At 38.7% G+C, this 17,038-nt stretch overlaps 1 protein-coding gene across 1 annotated transcript; it reads right to left on the bottom strand.

Moving 5' to 3' along the window:
- Positions 1 to 3,230: 3,230 nt before the first annotated feature.
- Positions 3,231 to 16,502, bottom strand: C2H7orf57 (chromosome 2 C7orf57 homolog). Its single transcript, XM_035552760.1, has 7 exons — positions 16,248 to 16,502; positions 14,631 to 14,819; positions 13,752 to 13,860; positions 13,463 to 13,622; positions 7,806 to 7,906; positions 6,635 to 6,771; positions 3,231 to 4,357 (listed from the first exon to the last, which is right to left on the bottom strand). The coding sequence occupies exons 2-7, from the start codon at positions 14,803 to 14,805 to the stop codon at positions 4,281 to 4,283; spliced, it is 759 nt and encodes a 252-aa protein (XP_035408653.1). The 5' UTR covers positions 14,806 to 14,819; positions 16,248 to 16,502; the 3' UTR covers positions 3,231 to 4,280.
- Between the last annotated feature and the right edge of the window lie 536 nt (positions 16,503 to 17,038).

The following is a 17,038-nucleotide window of genomic DNA, read 5'->3' as shown; positions in this document are numbered from 1 at the left end:
ATTCAGTCACATTAAAATGGAAACAGCCATTAGATGTTCCTCCAGTTAAGCAGTTGCATGTAAAAGGAAATTTATTCTTTATGTATCTAAACTGCCAAATTATTTTTAAATCTGCATCTGGAATTCTCTTTTAAAAGTATTCACATATTCAGTATACTTGGATGTAAATCGTAATATAACTGCACTTTTGTTTTATCTTTGGGATTCCAAAGCGATCAGTATTCCAAAAAAATGAAATTATGTCAGTTACTATTAAAGACATTCAGCTCAGAGATGGAGCACAATACAGCTAAATAACATTCTAGCATTTAAAACAAGTAAGGCTAGATTTTTGTGAGCAAGTGCCCAGCTTTTTACTTCTGCCGCTCTCTGAAAACCCTTCCACACTCAGCAACTTCCGCTGCTTTTAAATGGAACTGATGATGAATTTGAAAACTTAGCCAATTTCATGACTGCATTGACTCAGAAACAAATAAAATAACGTAATTACCGGGTGATAAGGTGGACTTAAACAAAACCTTTCCATACTTTAATTCATTGAGAACTTTCTGATTTGTTACGCTACTTTGATTTGATATCTGTTGAAGAGCTGGTAACTTTTGCTGCTGCTGCAGCTCTCCGTTATTCTGAAGGTACAAACACAAGTTCCAGGGTTCACTACTTGCTCTTATAAGGAGAAATCTTAGTCTGAAAAAGCACTTCAGGTTGTTAATATTTTAACTCATGGTACTCAAACTGTGATCTATGAAGACTTGGTTGGTCAACAGTGCAGAGAAAATGTTTCCTTGGCTTGACTAAGGAAAGCTGAGCATACATTAATGGCACATAAAACAAACTTTTGAGAATTTGAGGAATGTCATGTGGTAAATAGCTAACAGTGACCAAAGTAAAAAAAGACAATTTTTAAAGTAGGATATGGCATACACTTTTAAACTTAAAACCCCCATTATAAATATTTCTAAAAACACAACTCTAGTAAAGCAATTGAACAGTGCTGAGTGACCAGAACAGGATCTCAGTTGTCTCTGCCTCATCAGTTGCCTAAAAAGTAGACAGTTCTGGACAAAAACTCCACTATAGAGCAAAAACATTCAAAAGCAAGGAAGATTTACATATCAAACTACACAAACTAATAAAATTACTTTAGGAACCTTTGTACAGATCTGTTCTGGTTTCATCTGTGATAGAGCTAATTTTCTTCCTGGTAGCTGGCATGGTACTGTGTTTTGGATTTAGGATGAGAATAATGGTTATAATACACTGATGGTTTAGTTGTCACAGAGCACTGCTCACACAAGGACTTTCCAGCTCCTTGTGCTGCCCTGCCAGAGGGGGCTGGGGGTGCAGCAGGAGCTGGGAGGGGACAGCTGGCCCAAGGGTTATCCCAAACCATGTGGTACCATGAGGAACAATAAAACTGAGGGGGGATGGCGGGGCGTGGGGGCGGCTGCTGCTCAGGAACAGGCTGGGCATTGTTCAGCAGGGGGTGAGCGGTTGCATTGTGCATCACTTGCTTTCTATATTCTTTTATCATTATTATTAGCCCTTCATTTGCTGTCCTTTTAAACTGTCTTTATCTCAACTAATGAGTTTTTCCCTTTTTTTCCAATTCTCTCCCCCATCCCACTGGTGTGGGGTGAGCGGGGATGAGTGAGCAGCCGTGTGGTGCTTAGCTGCCTGCTGGGTTAAACCACAAGATCCTAACAACAAAAGGAGACCACAGGAAATAACAATTAGAATTCTCCTCTTCGGGTCAGCACTGAACACCCACACAGGCATTCTTATTTTATGGAACAGATTTTAAGGACTTTGGTGCAGCAAGCACATTTAAGTCTATGTGAACAGGCAATCTACAAATTTGTGAATACTTTTAAATGCCCATGCTGTTATTTTTTCGTAACATTACTGTCTCCAACTTTTAAAGTAAATTTGTACTAAGTACCTTACAAAAAAATTTCTACAAAAATAAAATTGAAATTACTTCAATGTATGTTTAAGAACAAATAAAACCTCTTACTCAACTAATTAGTCTTAGAAAAGGTTTAGGCTACCTTGCTGCTATGCAACTTCACACCAGAGTTTCATCATCTCTCTCTTCCCCTTTCTTTTATATTTTTAATTTTTTTATATTTCTTATTTTTAATCAGTTAACCACAAGCCGTGCTTGTAAAAGAAGGTTCTCCTACAATAACAGGAGTCAGAATATCAAAGTGGGACTGAAAAGTAGTACTACCACTGATAGTGTGTAACATTTAAGTATGCTACAAAGACTTGGTTTAATGTTGCAGTTTACCATTCACGGGATCAAGAAGCTCAGCTCTATTATGTTTTTTTAAGGATATTCAAATAAAAATTATAACCTTTTCCAAAGACTGTATTGAATAGATAGCTGAATTTCCAGAGAAGGCATGTTCATATAACAGCATCATTCTGAAAAAGACATCAAATGGTACTTATTTTTCTCAGAACATGAAGCAGCTACTGATGATTACTGCATTTGTATAAAATTTTATAGCTGAATTTCCACTGGTATTAACAATTTGCTCGCTATATATGTATATATAGTTCACAAGTTCTTCACACTGGCTTTTCCATAGTGTTTCCCTCTAATGACTGGTGGGTCTTTCTATTGGTCAGGTTTTAATACTCTAAGTTCCAGCTTTGACATCCCCTGGTACTGTAGCCTACAAAATTATATTTCATCAAAAACTCTGCTTTCATGCTAAAATTGAAAATTTTAAGTTGCCTGAACATAATCCACAAAATAATTTTTAAGTGAAAACTGTCTTAAGATAGTATTTCTTTTTTTTCCCCCCTTTCAGATACAGCTTGATGATGCAACTTAAAACTTTCTTACCTGGGAAAGGTGCTGGTCTCTTCTCCTTGGTCACCAGTAACAGGATGAGCAGGAACAACACGAAGTTGTGTCAGGGGAGGGTCAGATTGGACAGGAGGAAAAAATGTCTTTACCATGAGTGTGGTCAAACACTGGACCACCTAGAGAGGTGGTTGATGCCCCATGCCTGTCAGTGTTCAAGATACATTTGGACAATGCCCTCAACAGGATGATTTAACTTTTGGTTAGCCCTGAAGAGGTCAGGCACTTGGACTAGATGATCTTGGAACATCTCTTCCTACTGAAGTATTCTATATTCTGTTCACAGAAATGCACACTCAGTATTACATTTTAAAATCTTCAGCTCCTGGACTCAGAGGCATACAATGTAATAAGTGCACTCAGAAAAGGAAAATAAATACAATTTATTAAAAACTTCACTTTTTATAGCATAAGCAAAAATATCCTATTGAAATTGGATCCACTTTCTAATGGGCTTTACAATAAAGTATTTAATTATTCACAGCATATAAGGGTATATTCTAATTCAAGCAGATAAAAGAGCAAGTGCTAAAATGTCAGCGTATGTATTTCAGAGTTTTAAAACAATTTTTTTTCAAAGTGCAAAGTGTTTTGCTGGTGTGAGTAAACACATTTAGCATACAATTTATTTTTGTAGTCAAATTCAGGATAAATGTTTTTTTTTCATTTAAAAGGCTGAATGTGTAGATACGCACAACTTAGTCTATGCCACTACTCCCTTAACAACCCACCTTCTGTAAAATATGAGTATAACAGGAAATGCCAACAAGTCTTAGCTTAATTACGTGGCTGAACACTATCACCGATCAACTAGTTCTTTCACAGCATGCATAGCAATATAATTGTCTAAGAAATCTGAATATTTGGTCTAAATGTTCTTTAGGCACTAAGAAGCCATCTTTCCAATCAAGGTTTGACTTCTTTTCTCCTTCAAGTAGCCATACCAGTTCAGTTCTTTCTATTTACATTTCCTCCCATACCATGCAGTTCTCCCTCACCGTTTTTTGTCATAGGTCACAAGTATAATTGTAGTTAAAGAAAGAAACTTGTTGGTTTGGACACACTGATATTGTACACGTATATAGTCAAATTAGCAGCAACAGGACAATACTATGTGACAACAGCAAGGGAGCACAAGTCTGATATAGGAGAGAACTTTAGTTTTGCTCTCTCTATATATATAAAGAAAAAGTCTAGGCGTATGCACTGACAGCTATTCTTTAGAATATGCTGTCATCAACCACAAAGTTCACTCATGTTATAAATCAACTGAACTACTCAATCAGGGATGAGTTCAATCATTAAAATAATCTAATCAGACAAAAGTAAACCAACAAAGATGTAAATAGTGGACTTTATCATAAGCCATATAATGCCTTAGTTTCCCCAATCATCTTTTAAGTTACTTATTACATCCCTGAAACTCTGGCTTCAGTTCGTTGCTTGCAGGTGCTGATTCAGACTGTGATGGCTCTGAATCTGCAATAAAAATAGATGAAAGTACTTGTGATAACCATAAGAATAAAAAGATCAAGTAACATTTAGTTTCTCTCACTCACGTCAAAATGCATATAAATTCCAGTACTTTAATTTTTAACTAAGAATGACAAGCTACATGGAAAGTCTGCAGTATGATACAAAACTGTAAACCACCACAAGAGTTATACATTTATATATGCAATGGGCTGTATCTCCTGTCTGATATATCTTGGACTTATATTATGAAGCAGACAACAGACAAAGCTCCACCTCAAAAGGAAGCTGCAAGGTGCTCATGCTGTCAATTGCTTTCAATAAGCAGACAAAAGTACCGAAGTGCTATCTTCAGCACACACCTGAAAGCACAAAGAGGATGAAGCCAAACTGAATCAAGGTACAACAACATGTCTGGATGAAACCATACTCTCGAAAACATTAAGAACCCTCCTTTTACACTGAGACAAGAAACAGAATGACAAATAAGGGCAATGCAATAAAAGCTGGTTTCATGTTATTTAGCAGTTTGTGAAAGAAAAGCCTCTTGAGAATATGAAGCAACTCTATAGTAAACTACGCAGCATACTGACTTTTCATCAGTCTTTATACAGTATACCCAACATTTTGTTCTCTCTGTGTTTGTGCTATAACCAAACCAATATCGTGATTATTCTGAAAATCTGCAGTTTTCTTTATACCCCAAATGTCCCATTTGAGGCCCACTTCCATTATTTTTGAAACTAAAATACGTTGTTTGGGTTTTTTATTTTTTTATAAATCAGGGTTAGGGTTGGAAAACATTGGAAAAGACCTCCAAGATCATCAAGTCCAACCATCAGCCTAACACCACCAAGTCCACCGCTAAACCATGTCTCTAAGTGCCATATCCACATGTCTCAAATACCTCCAGGGATGGTTACTCAACCACCTCCCTGAGCAGCCTCTTCCCGTGCCTAACCACCCTTTCCATAAATAAATCCTTTCAGATATACAATCTAAACATTCCCCTGGCACAACCTGAGACCATTTCCTCAAATCCTATCACTTTGCATCTGATAAAAGAAAATGACACCCACCCTGCTACAACCTTTCAGGTAGATGTAGAGAGCGATGAGGTCTCTCCGCAGCCTCTTCTCCACACTGATCAACTTCAGTTCCCTCAGCCACTCCTCATTAACACTGTTGTCTAGTCCCTTCACCAGCTTTGTTGCTCTTCTCTGAATGCATTCCAGTAACTCAATATTTCTTCTAGTGAGGAGCCCAAAACTGAATGCAGTATTCGAAGTGCAATTTTTTGTATAAAATATGTAAATTTGTATATTCTTCATATATTTACATATGAAGAAAAAAATACTGTAGATACATTGTTTTTAATGTTAACGGAAGTCCAATAAAATCATTCCAGGAGGTGCTAATTTGTCATAGAAATTAATTTTACTAGCCACTAAACTTTCCACACATTGATCTATCAAGTTCAAGAAAGTCATGTCAATCCACAGCATATAGACAAGCATTCACTGATACAGTTGAAAATAAAATTCTGGAGCTTGCAATACGTACGTTCAATAGCGTTTTAAAAGGTTGCTATATAAAACTGATCCACTCACCTTGTTTATCAAACCAGTGTAAAAAGCATAAGCAAAAGATCTTCGACAAGAAGGGGGATTTTCCCCCTTTAACCTCTATTTCTAAGTGTTTTGGAAGAGATTTATTTTATAGCTACTACTATTGTGCATGACAAAAGCAAGGTCTGAAAACATAAATAAGCACTGGATAACTTTTTAATCCAATAAAACTGTTGCAAAACCAAGATTTTTAATCATGTGGATATATTTATTTTTTAATAAAAAGTGATCTGTTTCATATACATTAGTATTGATGACAACTATAACATAAGTTTTCAGAAAAAATAGTAGGAGACAAGGACTATTCGAAAACAAATAGCAACTATTTTGCAGTCTGCTCAACTTCAAGGAGGAGGATAACTGTGTCTCCTCAGTATTTTACAAAAATATGTCATACAGAAGCCCTTGGATCAGAACAGAACATACTTCTACAACTGTAAAGATGGAAAAGAAAGCCATGAAAGCCCCTGCCTTTGCTGACTACAAGCAGGAGGGCACTTTCCCTAAGCTGTTTGCAGCGTGCTGTAAGCCAAGCGTGGTAATTCAGTAAGTCTCAGCATACTTAAAGAGAAAGAATCAAATTATTCAGGATACCCATAGTTCAAATCCAACTAACACTAAAAGATTTAAAAGAAACAGCTTGCAATAATTTTACCTGTGGACGGCTCGCTGTTTTCTGATGTTTCTTGAACCTTTTTTTTCCATGCAGTATGTTGTTGATACCAGTCAGTCCCATAACCATTGCTAATTAATTTGCTAAAGTTTACTGCTTCACTTTTTCTCTGAGCAGGCCTGTAAATCAAAACATGTTAAAGAAAATAATAGCATAAGTAAACCAAAATTGGGATTAAGTGGTAAGAATGTATTTTGCACAGAAAAGGTAATAGCCTTACATAACAACTTATTTGTAAGCAACAATAAATACACATGCTATATGTCATCATCTTAGAAAAAAACAAAGCACACAGCTGGAACTGATTCAGTAAATACACATGTAGTTTTAAATGACAAAAACCATTCATGTTATTGGAACTTTACATGTATAATACTGGCATAATTCTGGTCCGGTGACCAGAAAAAGTAAGTGAGAAGGAAAAATCTAAGCAAGAACATGTAAGCTGAAAGGCTGATGACATTCATCCTACGTTGTGCAGGTTTTGTCCCAAAATTTGATCATAAGTATACATTTCATTAGACATTTCAATCACATATTTTGCATCATTAACATACTTCTAAAACAGACTATTTTCTGATGTTTATCTCTAATCTATTTTTAACACAAAGTACTCTGGAGCAATTCAGCTGCGCGCACAGATTAGTGTTGTAATCGCTTACTTAGAAGATTAATTATCTTCCAGGTGTTGATAACAGTATGTTTGCTGGGCCTGACCTTCTATTAGGCTACAGCCGATGTGATTTCTGAAAATGGTAGTCCTACCTGTGCCTCTGTAATCTACACTCACAGAATTAACAATGCACACTAATAGTTTGCATCTGTTCACTGGTATTAACAACACATGATTTAGAATACAGTAAATGAGTACTTACTACACAACAATATTTTACCACACAATTGTATGCCTACTTTTCCTAAATAAAAGCTCTGTAAATAACAAATAATAGCTTTACTATATAAGCTAAATTCCTATTTAAAATATTTCACCACTATAGATGGTGGCAGTAAGTACGTTTAGTAGCAGTAAGGATCCAGAAAGGCCATGCACAAATCCTCTAACCTCTGCAAGCTCCCAAGCAGTAATATTACTTGCATGCACAGGCTCTTGCAGGTTTAGGAGTTTAATGAATTTCATAAACATGTTACTTACATAGGTGGGAAGGAAAGCCTATTTTTCCCACTGAATTCCTTGTTCGTAGAAATATTTGGCGTTCTGCTTGGACACATAGTGTTTATAGCTGGGAGTTTTACCTGTGTAAGAGAGACCTTAACTTACTAAAAACAGTTATAAAAATAACTACGTGGCGTCAGAAGTGATAGTTATATGAAAGGCCCCCAAAATCATCAAATTGTACTATCATAGGAATAATATTTCAAAAAGTAAGAGCAGAGAAGTATAAAGGAATAGAAAAAGATTTAAAAGCACTTTAGTTATACCACATAAGATCAGCTGTTTGTTCATTATGTCAGTAATGAGAAACATGCTCATCTGTGAGCTTTTCCCTCACAGTACACTTCTACCAAAAGTTAGGCTTCAAATTCAAACTTACCAATTGCAACCTCTCATCTTGTCCTATTTGCCTGTGTGCAGTGTATGATAACATCCCAGTCTTAATGAAGCCAGTGGGACCAGAAACTAATGTCCAGCCTAATTAGTACTTTTTTTTTTTTTAAATAAAAAAAACATAGGACATTTCATACAATGGGATGAGAAAGCGATGGTGGTATATGAATTTGAGGCTTGAAATTCCAACAAATACAGGTGTACTGAGAAAAGTCTATAAGAATGTATATTTTATTTTTATTCTTTATTCATTATGCAAAGATAAGAAGACACCTAGAAAGATGGTGAAGTGACATCACAAACTCTAGGCCTCAAAGTTAGAGAACCCAAAAAGTAGTGGAAAAACATTTGCAACACACATCAAAGCTGTTTATTTTAACAGCTTTCAAAACTAACAGCCGATGAACGGTCGATATACTTCCCTCTCAAATAAAAGCACTCAATTAAATATCCCCAACAATTCCAATATTTTTCACTAAGAGCTACTTAAAGAAAAAAAGCAAAAAAACAGCAACAATAAGTCTTCAAAGACTATGTACAACTTCTTTCATTGCATAAAAAGAAAGAGTGGGCAGGAACCCTCAAGATGGTATGTACAATTTTCAAAGCCTATCAAGAAAGTTTTTGTGTTGTTCTAATATATTCCCTTAATTAGAACCTACATGTTACTTGACCACCTAATTTTTTTTAAACTTGCAATACAGATAAGTGCCCCATAGAATAAGAGGCTGCTTGCAAAATAAATTAAGATAGGATAACTGGAAGTTAAATACATTGCTCTGTAAATTTAAAAGCACATTAAAGATAAAGATACTTTTCACCTATGTAGACATACCTACCGCTATACATTTAACCTAAAAGAACAAAAATTATGAACAGAGTGCAAAAATTAGATGCATCACCAGCAATTGCAATTGGATTGTGGACAATACAAAACAACTCGTATGAAAACATGCATGATGAAAAGATTCCAAAACCGATGTAAACACACCACAGACTTTCCCAGGACCCTGTGCAGATTTTGTTTAGAAAGGGCAAAGTATATTATTGTTTGAATACATCTGACCCATGAAGAAGCCGGTTTAAAAAAAGTAGACATGAATGTTTGGAGAGCGTAGTTTTCTTATTTTCTGGGAACAAGTGAAGCCTAGTGCAGTTCTACATGTTCTGAAACAGGAAGTCAGTGATGAAGTTCCTACAGACTTCAGAACCAGAGCTGCACCAGAAGAAAAATCCCAGAATTTCAGCTAAACAGACTGACATTTTATTGAAGCTTAAGGAGATGAAAAACTGGAATACCCGTTGAAGAAGAGATGACACTGAAAAGAGCACACAGTGATGCTGGATTAAGACTGGGGTCTGTTGTCCAACATGAAGGTTTAAAAAAAAAAAAAAAAATCAGCTGCCTACAACTGCTTTCAAAATCTGTGAATGCTCATCTGCTGTGGCAGCCCTTTTCTGCTTTACATTTCAAAAACACTATTCTACTGTGCAAGAAAAGTCACTGCTTTTTTTCTCTTCAGCATTAAACTGCACCATTTCAGATCTGACACACCATGGAAGTTCCAGATGGAGGACTCTGACAAGCCTCTATTCAACAGCCATTGAGTTTCCCAAATAAAAAGCAAACCAAGTTTCCCAGAAAAAACAAACTATGTAGGACATTTTCCACTTGGTTGAAGTGCTCTCTCCATTTGTGACGATATAGTTACCAACATAATCTAAGAGTGATTACTTACATTTACAGCATTTGACTATGACAGCTACCAAAATGGGTAACTCCTTTCAATCCACGAAAAAAGTATCATTTCAGAAACGCTTAAAGTCCTTTATCTTGTTTGTGTAAATGCCTGAAAGCTATGAGCTCAGACACAATGTGTTCATCTTAGCGGCTATGCAGACACATTTATTAATTTCACATTCAAGAAACACTAATTGTAATTTGTAGAGCAACTACTTCATTTATACCCAACAATTTATGATGTAATTATAGTCATACCATGAGAAGGTAAACATATTCGGTTGTGGTTTTCCTCAGTGAAAACCCTGACCTCAATACTCTTCCACACGTCTGGGTGGTAGGTGAAGAACAACAGATACTTCCTGCTAATATGGAAAGCTAAAAGCACCTGGGTGAAATCCTAGTTCCCCCGAGATCAAGGGCAAAATTCCACATTACACTCCAAACACATATTTGAGGTTAAATCCTGACCTCAGATGAGTAATCCTTTTACTATAGCATGTACCTATATACATATGCATGTATACACACAGAGTCCTGTATGTGTATAAGGAGTGAAGATACTCTTTTTCCAGGATTCTGCAAGACATAGAACTCCAATGTGACCATAATTATTTGATACAACAATCTGTATTTTTCACCAAGGCTGACATTACAGAATGGAACACCATACCATAGCTCTTCAGACCTGTCCTTCATTAGGAGCAGCAGAGAACTGCAATCAACACAGTGGAAAAATGAGACCTAGACAGTATGGATCAGAAGCACAAAAGGAAATTTTGCCCTCAAGGCGTACAATTTAGTACAATTGTGGCACTTTACCATTACAGATACGAAATGCATAGCCAGATCTCGATTGCATTCTCCAATCTTTGGAAGGAAAAAATGCCAATGTTCAGAGATGAACAAATCACGCCTGGGCATGAAGAAAAGCCTCTCATTCTTCCACAACCGTTCATACCTGCATATCAACTGTGAGCAAGATATGAACTACTCTTTGCAGGAATACATGGGCTTAAGTGTTTGGCTAAGAAGCGTTTACTACAGAAACCAAAGGCTCACTCAGCACACCTCTAGTAAAACTGCCATAAGAAAAAAGCACAACAGAAAACCCTGCTGGTATTGCTTACTCTTACTGACAGATAAGGGATGTACGCCTATGTATGCCTAGCAGAATTCAAGACATTGAGTTCATTAATCTCGTATTAATCAACGTATTAATCTTCATGGTTTTGCAGTAAGATACTAATTCTGATGCCACCTCCAACTGATTTCTCACTCATACACACGCCTCTCTCTTTTGGTTCATAGCATTTTCAACTCACTCAGGTTAGTCCACATGGTACAAAGGCAAAAGGATGCTTCCACCTGCTCTAGTAACCCATCACTTTGCCATGAGTACAGAAGCTAAATCCTTCATGCACAAACAGTTCTCTGCTGCTCTGCTAAATTCCCAGAATAAGAATTATCCCTGTGATTAAGGTGTTAGGGAGGAATCATGGGATCCATCCTGAGGCAAGGGGTACCACACTGCTTGACCTCCAGTCCTCTTCCATGCAGTGACAACCATAACATGAGGAGCAATGGAGATTCTAACACTTCAGAGGAACATGGCATAAATGTTTAAAGCTCCAGAGCAAGGGCCCACTCGGGAACAATGTTTTCCAAACTGAGTAGAGCAGGAACCCTTAGAGGTTAAAATGTTTTTGTAGTTGTCCATAAAGACTCCCTTTGGGATTTCCCTCCATAATTGCATCATACATCTTTCTTCTTAAGGGCTGCCTAATCAGACTGGACTGAATAATGTTGTCCAGACATTCAACCTAAATACTTGAGGTAGTTTGCTACTGCACTGTCATCATTTAGTCAAACAGTAAATTGAATATTGCTTAGAATTTTTTCTGTGGTGGTTTTGGAATCTCTAACCTTCATTATACAAAATGTACAGTGAGAAAACTAAAAACAAAGACGGTTTGGTAGGGCTAGTTGTATTGTCTCACTGGAAGAATCTTCAGGAAAGTACTCTGAACAAACCACGGGATAGAAACCTCTTATAAAAGCAAGGAAGTAGAAGTAGATGCAAAAGAAGCACCATGTGATGTTTCAAGGTACATGAGACACTTCTTGTGAGGGTACAAAAAAGGTACTCTGCAATAGGACAACCATTTCAGAGCTGGTGGTGTGAAGGGGGTGAGAAACCTAAGGCATGAGCCACAGAATCTGTTATCTGAGGCACCTAATTATAAAAGAGTAAGGTTTGGGATTTAGTACCTTAGACAAAATTCAGCTTCCAAAACAGTAATACAGATTACGTATTAGGGCCTCTGCAGATTTGGAATTTGAGCTGAGTAAGTACCATTTATTCACTTTGTACTCTGTGATAAATAAAAAATTTAAGAGAACTTTCATGTACAAGACTGAATGAAACTGGGTCTTGATCAAATTCCACACCTAACAGCAAAAGACCTTCCACCAGTCCCCACATGGACTTGAACTACACATACCGTTACCAAAATCAAATTTGTCTCAGAGCAGTAAAGACAATGGGTTCTTAAGTAAGGGAGCACTTAATCTTCCTCACGTTTTGATCCTCTAAGAGACTTCCATGGCAGTTTGAGTTTCAGGTTTCAGTGCCCTGAGACTGACTGAAAAAAAAGTTTCACCTAAAGGCATCAGCAAGTTATACCTGAAGCATACATCATGCGCATGACTACTTCTGCAGACTAAGACAACATTCCCAAGCCCGTTCAGAAAGACAACATATCCCCATTTACACAAGCAATCATTCTGAATTTGCACTTGTTACTCTCCTCAGCAAAGGTTAAGGACTTTTTACTTAAAATGTCCAACTCCTGCACTTGTAGTCAAGTGGAAGGGAGGTACTAGTTTTCAAGTACATCAAAAGTCTTTCCATGTATATTCAAAGCAATATGGTAACTGAGGCACCCAGGACTACAGAGCCTATTATAAAAATGTAAGCCTTAAATATCTAAATGAGCAGGAGGGGAGGATGAAAGATGGAGGATGGGAGATGGGGTTTTGTCCTGTAAACCTAAGATCATCACAGAAAAGTTCGCTCTAAGCATAGTTTGCCCTACGCTCATTTTGTGGTGGATAAATCTGTTCATAGGCAGCTAGCGTGGTCTCTTTCAGGACTCTCTCTTGAACTTTAAAACAAACCCTTTTTCTGAACAGCCTTCTGTTCCCTCCTCCTCCTCCTCCTCCTCATTCCTTCCTCCCCCAAGACCACTGAACAAGAATTCAATTCAACAGAAGTGAATTTCAGGGGAAACAAAGCATAAGAGGATAGAAACTAACTCCCAGTTTTCATTCACACTTAAATATGTGCAGGTGCAATTGGAAATTGCATATCTGGTTCATATGCTACAACTGCAACACTTTAACATAATTTTACTAGACTGCAACTTCCCTTCATAAGAACCAACAAATTCAGTCAGAAGCATCTGGACAAGCTATGCAAACAAAGCCATCTCCAACATACCTTTTTTTTCTCTGCATTTTCTTTGTTCGCAACATCCCGCTGCCAAACGCTTTTCATATCAAAATCAAAAGGCCCTCTTCTGGTCTCGTAATTACTATGATGGTCATCAGCACTGAACTCTTTGTGAATCATAAAATCTGGTAGAGTGGAAACATAGTTCCTGCAGACAGAGATTTAACACTTGTTTGTACCAGGGATATGTATTTTTCATTTTATGACAAAATTATTCTGAAACACTAACAGATAAAGAGAGAACCCAGGAAGTTATTCAAGATCTCGGCAGACCTACCGTGGCTCATGGGTTGCTGGAAGATTGGAGCAGTGTGAGTACCAGTCAGGCGCAGCATATGCTACTGGAGATGACTTGCTTGTAACAGGAGCGTAGTGCTTCAACAAGTCTTAGGATGAAAAGACAAAAGCTGCTACTTTTCTGACTCTTATTCTAGTTATAAAAGCATCATCTTTTCAGGCCGCTGTTTTACCAAGAAGAGATACCTTTTAGTATTCACTAAGTAACATCTGTCTTCCTTGGTTAAACAGGCAATCAGAACCTTGCAGCACCATGTTTCATTTGTACCCTATTTATCTTCTAAAAGTTTTGACACATTTCTGCTGGTGTCTGTTAATTCATATTCCTGTATTTGTCACCCTGCTCTAAGTGTGCACGCCTGCCATCTGTTCAAGTCTCTCAGCTTCTCTTTCCCAATAAAGGAAACAACAAAAACATGGAGTGTCCTGGTACAAGAACAGAATATACACAGAACCCTAACAAACTGGATGCCATTAGAAAAAAACACTTCACAGACATCTACCAAGCTTTCTGATACAAATTCTTTGTGACAGGATTGTTTTTACCAGACTGTTACTTAAACAGCCCTAGCATAAACTGTAAAGACCTATCTCAAATGCAGCTAAACTGCCAGCATCATCCAAGTAGGTCAGACATAAAGCAAAACTACCTATTTTGATAACAGGTAGTTAATTCAATACACAGCAAGGGTATCATTACAAGCTGACCTCTTATGTCACAGTTTCAAACTTTTTCCCCTAGTTGAATTTCAGAATTTCAGAGGATTCTTCTGAAATGTCTACAAGATTTTTCTACCACCAAACTCAAGGAAAACCAAAGAAAATAATGCTAGAACAAACAGCCAAAAAAGTCACACACCAGGTCGGCCTCCTTGCTTTGCCAGCCTTACATAAGCTGAATCGGTGTCTTTGATCCATTTCCTGCGGCACGCAAATGTCCCTTCATTGGGAGCTTTTGCAAGACCTGGAATCTGAGATGTTGGAGGAATTGGGATATCTGAGTTCATTGGTTTCTCTGGTCGCTTCATGGGCATCTGGTAATAACATTCTGCAGTAATGGAAAAGAAAATTTTATCATAAAACGTAACTGGTAGCATCCCTTTTTCAGGCAACTAACAAATCTAGTCAACCTGAAATTTGAGCAACATGCTGCATTTCAGCATGAAGGTAGAAGAAAAGTATTCTTTATTCCAGGGCACATAGCAAGGGCAAATGCTGGAGGATCATAGTCAACAAAGAAGGCCTTGGTTTAAGTTTTGAAATAGCATTCAGGTTTTCATATGAAATGTTTTAGTACATGGCAACACACACATTCAGGCAGCAGACCAGGTCAAGGACACCAAGAGCAGGGAGAATCACAACAGACAGCTAGTAGCAGTTAAGCCTTTTGTGTCCTTTCCTTCACATCTATCACCAAAAGCAAAGGCAGCATTCTAATTTGTCCATTTCTAGGTCTTTATTTGTAAAATAATCCAACCTGATCCCCAAATCATCCCCTCCTTAATAAAATAAGGTAAGTTAAGCCCTCGCCAGAAATACTCCTTTCTCAACTTTCTGCATGCAAAAACAAACAAGCAAGCAAACAAACAGAAACATCAAAAAACTCTACAAGGAAGGGAAATTTCCTTAAAGGGAACATGAAGTGGCAGACAGGGAAGAAAAAGACAATCTAAGGAATTATGCTATGAAAGGCATACAGACTTACTGCGATGACTCCAAATGCAGTGAATGCAGTTACCTAGGTGTAAGTAAACTATCTTAAGGCAGGCATCCTCTCCAGGAGCTACTAGGCAAACACGAATATGCTGAAACTCATCTCTAAATAAAATGCCCTAAAGAACTTACTTTTGTTGGTACCAAGGGCAAAGAGCCATTAGACTGTTTTATTTCACTACACTAATTGGTCCATCTGAAACCGCTCTACCTCATTATCCCAAATACTCTCATTCATTTTAGTTTGCTGGATTGCCAGTCATTTGGATCTCTACTTTGACAGCTTAAAATGAAAGAGTATTTTCGAAGAAATAAGCCCCTTACACAGCTCATTTACAAGGGAAAATGCCCGCAACTGGTTGAGAATCTCCTCTCTTCTAACAGACTGAACTCTACTGGGATTCACCCATGGTACATAGTGTTTGCGGCTGATTTTTTCTTCCACCTGACAACATCTAGCGGATCTCTGCAAACCAAATGGATGTTCTAATTCAGAGTGCAACAAGTCTGCTGTTAGGAGGTGGGACCAGCAGCCAGGCTTAGAGCTCGGCAAGCACTAGAGGAAGGTAAGCTAGGTGGGAACTAGCCTGTGAAGACAGCCTGACCATGGGGCTCTTGCAGCACACCTGGAAAAAGGCAAATGCTCAGCACCATGCTCCCCCCTGAGATCATCCCGCAGCCCACCAGAGCACCAGAAACCTCTCCTGACACACAAGGGCAAGCTCCTTATATCAGACCTGTATTACTATAAAACAAAACGCACCGCCTGCTGCCTAGACGTAGGAAACTCAAGCCTGAGCCACGTTTGCTTCCAGCTACAAGAGTGGCAGGCTGCAGGAACCACAAAGGCACCGTGGTGGAAACGGGCCGAGGGCCCCTCGCCGTGCCACCACCTCTCCTACCACAGCCAGAGGCAGCAGCCGGACAAAGCAGGGCAGGAGGCAGGCAGACAGCGCCGTACTTGGCAGCGACAGCACCGGGCCGCGCCCGGCCCTGGCCCCGCCGCCGGCCCCCGGCCGCAGCGGCACGCCCGTCCCCGTGGCAACGGGGCGGCTCCGGGGCCGGGCCGCGCCTCCAACGGCCGCCGTCGCCATCTTGTGGCCGTCCTCGCCGCCTGGACGCGGTGCCGGGAGCCCGGGCGTTCGCTGTCCTCCCGGGGTAGTGGAGCAGAAAAGTTACACGGTGCTTGTGTGTGACTTCAGGCTGCAGTGTGGCCTACAGGATAGAGGGAAAAAATAGGATGAAAAAGCTTGTGCATCAAGATGAAGACACGGAGATCTCCTAACAGTTACCATCACAGACAAAAGAGATTCAGCTCGGGGAACATTAACGTAATTTACTCCCAGGTAAACCAGACACCTCTCCCCCAGGATCATCGTCTTGTGCTGCCTCACCATGAAGCCTGATTCAATACATATAGGTGTAGTCTGGGTGGCCCCAGTTGCTCAGCACTTGCAGCTTTATAGAATCATAGAATCATTAAGGTTGGAGAAGACCTTCAAGATCATCTGGTCACAGAATCACAGAATCATGGTCCAACCATCACCTTACTGC

This window comes from Cygnus atratus, chromosome 2 (assembly GCF_013377495.2).
Source record: "Cygnus atratus isolate AKBS03 ecotype Queensland, Australia chromosome 2, CAtr_DNAZoo_HiC_assembly, whole genome shotgun sequence".
In the NCBI taxonomy this organism is placed as follows: domain Eukaryota; kingdom Metazoa; phylum Chordata; class Aves; order Anseriformes; family Anatidae; genus Cygnus; species Cygnus atratus.
Note: the sequence above shows the minus strand (reverse complement) of the source record. Positions and strands in the feature narration are given on the sequence as shown.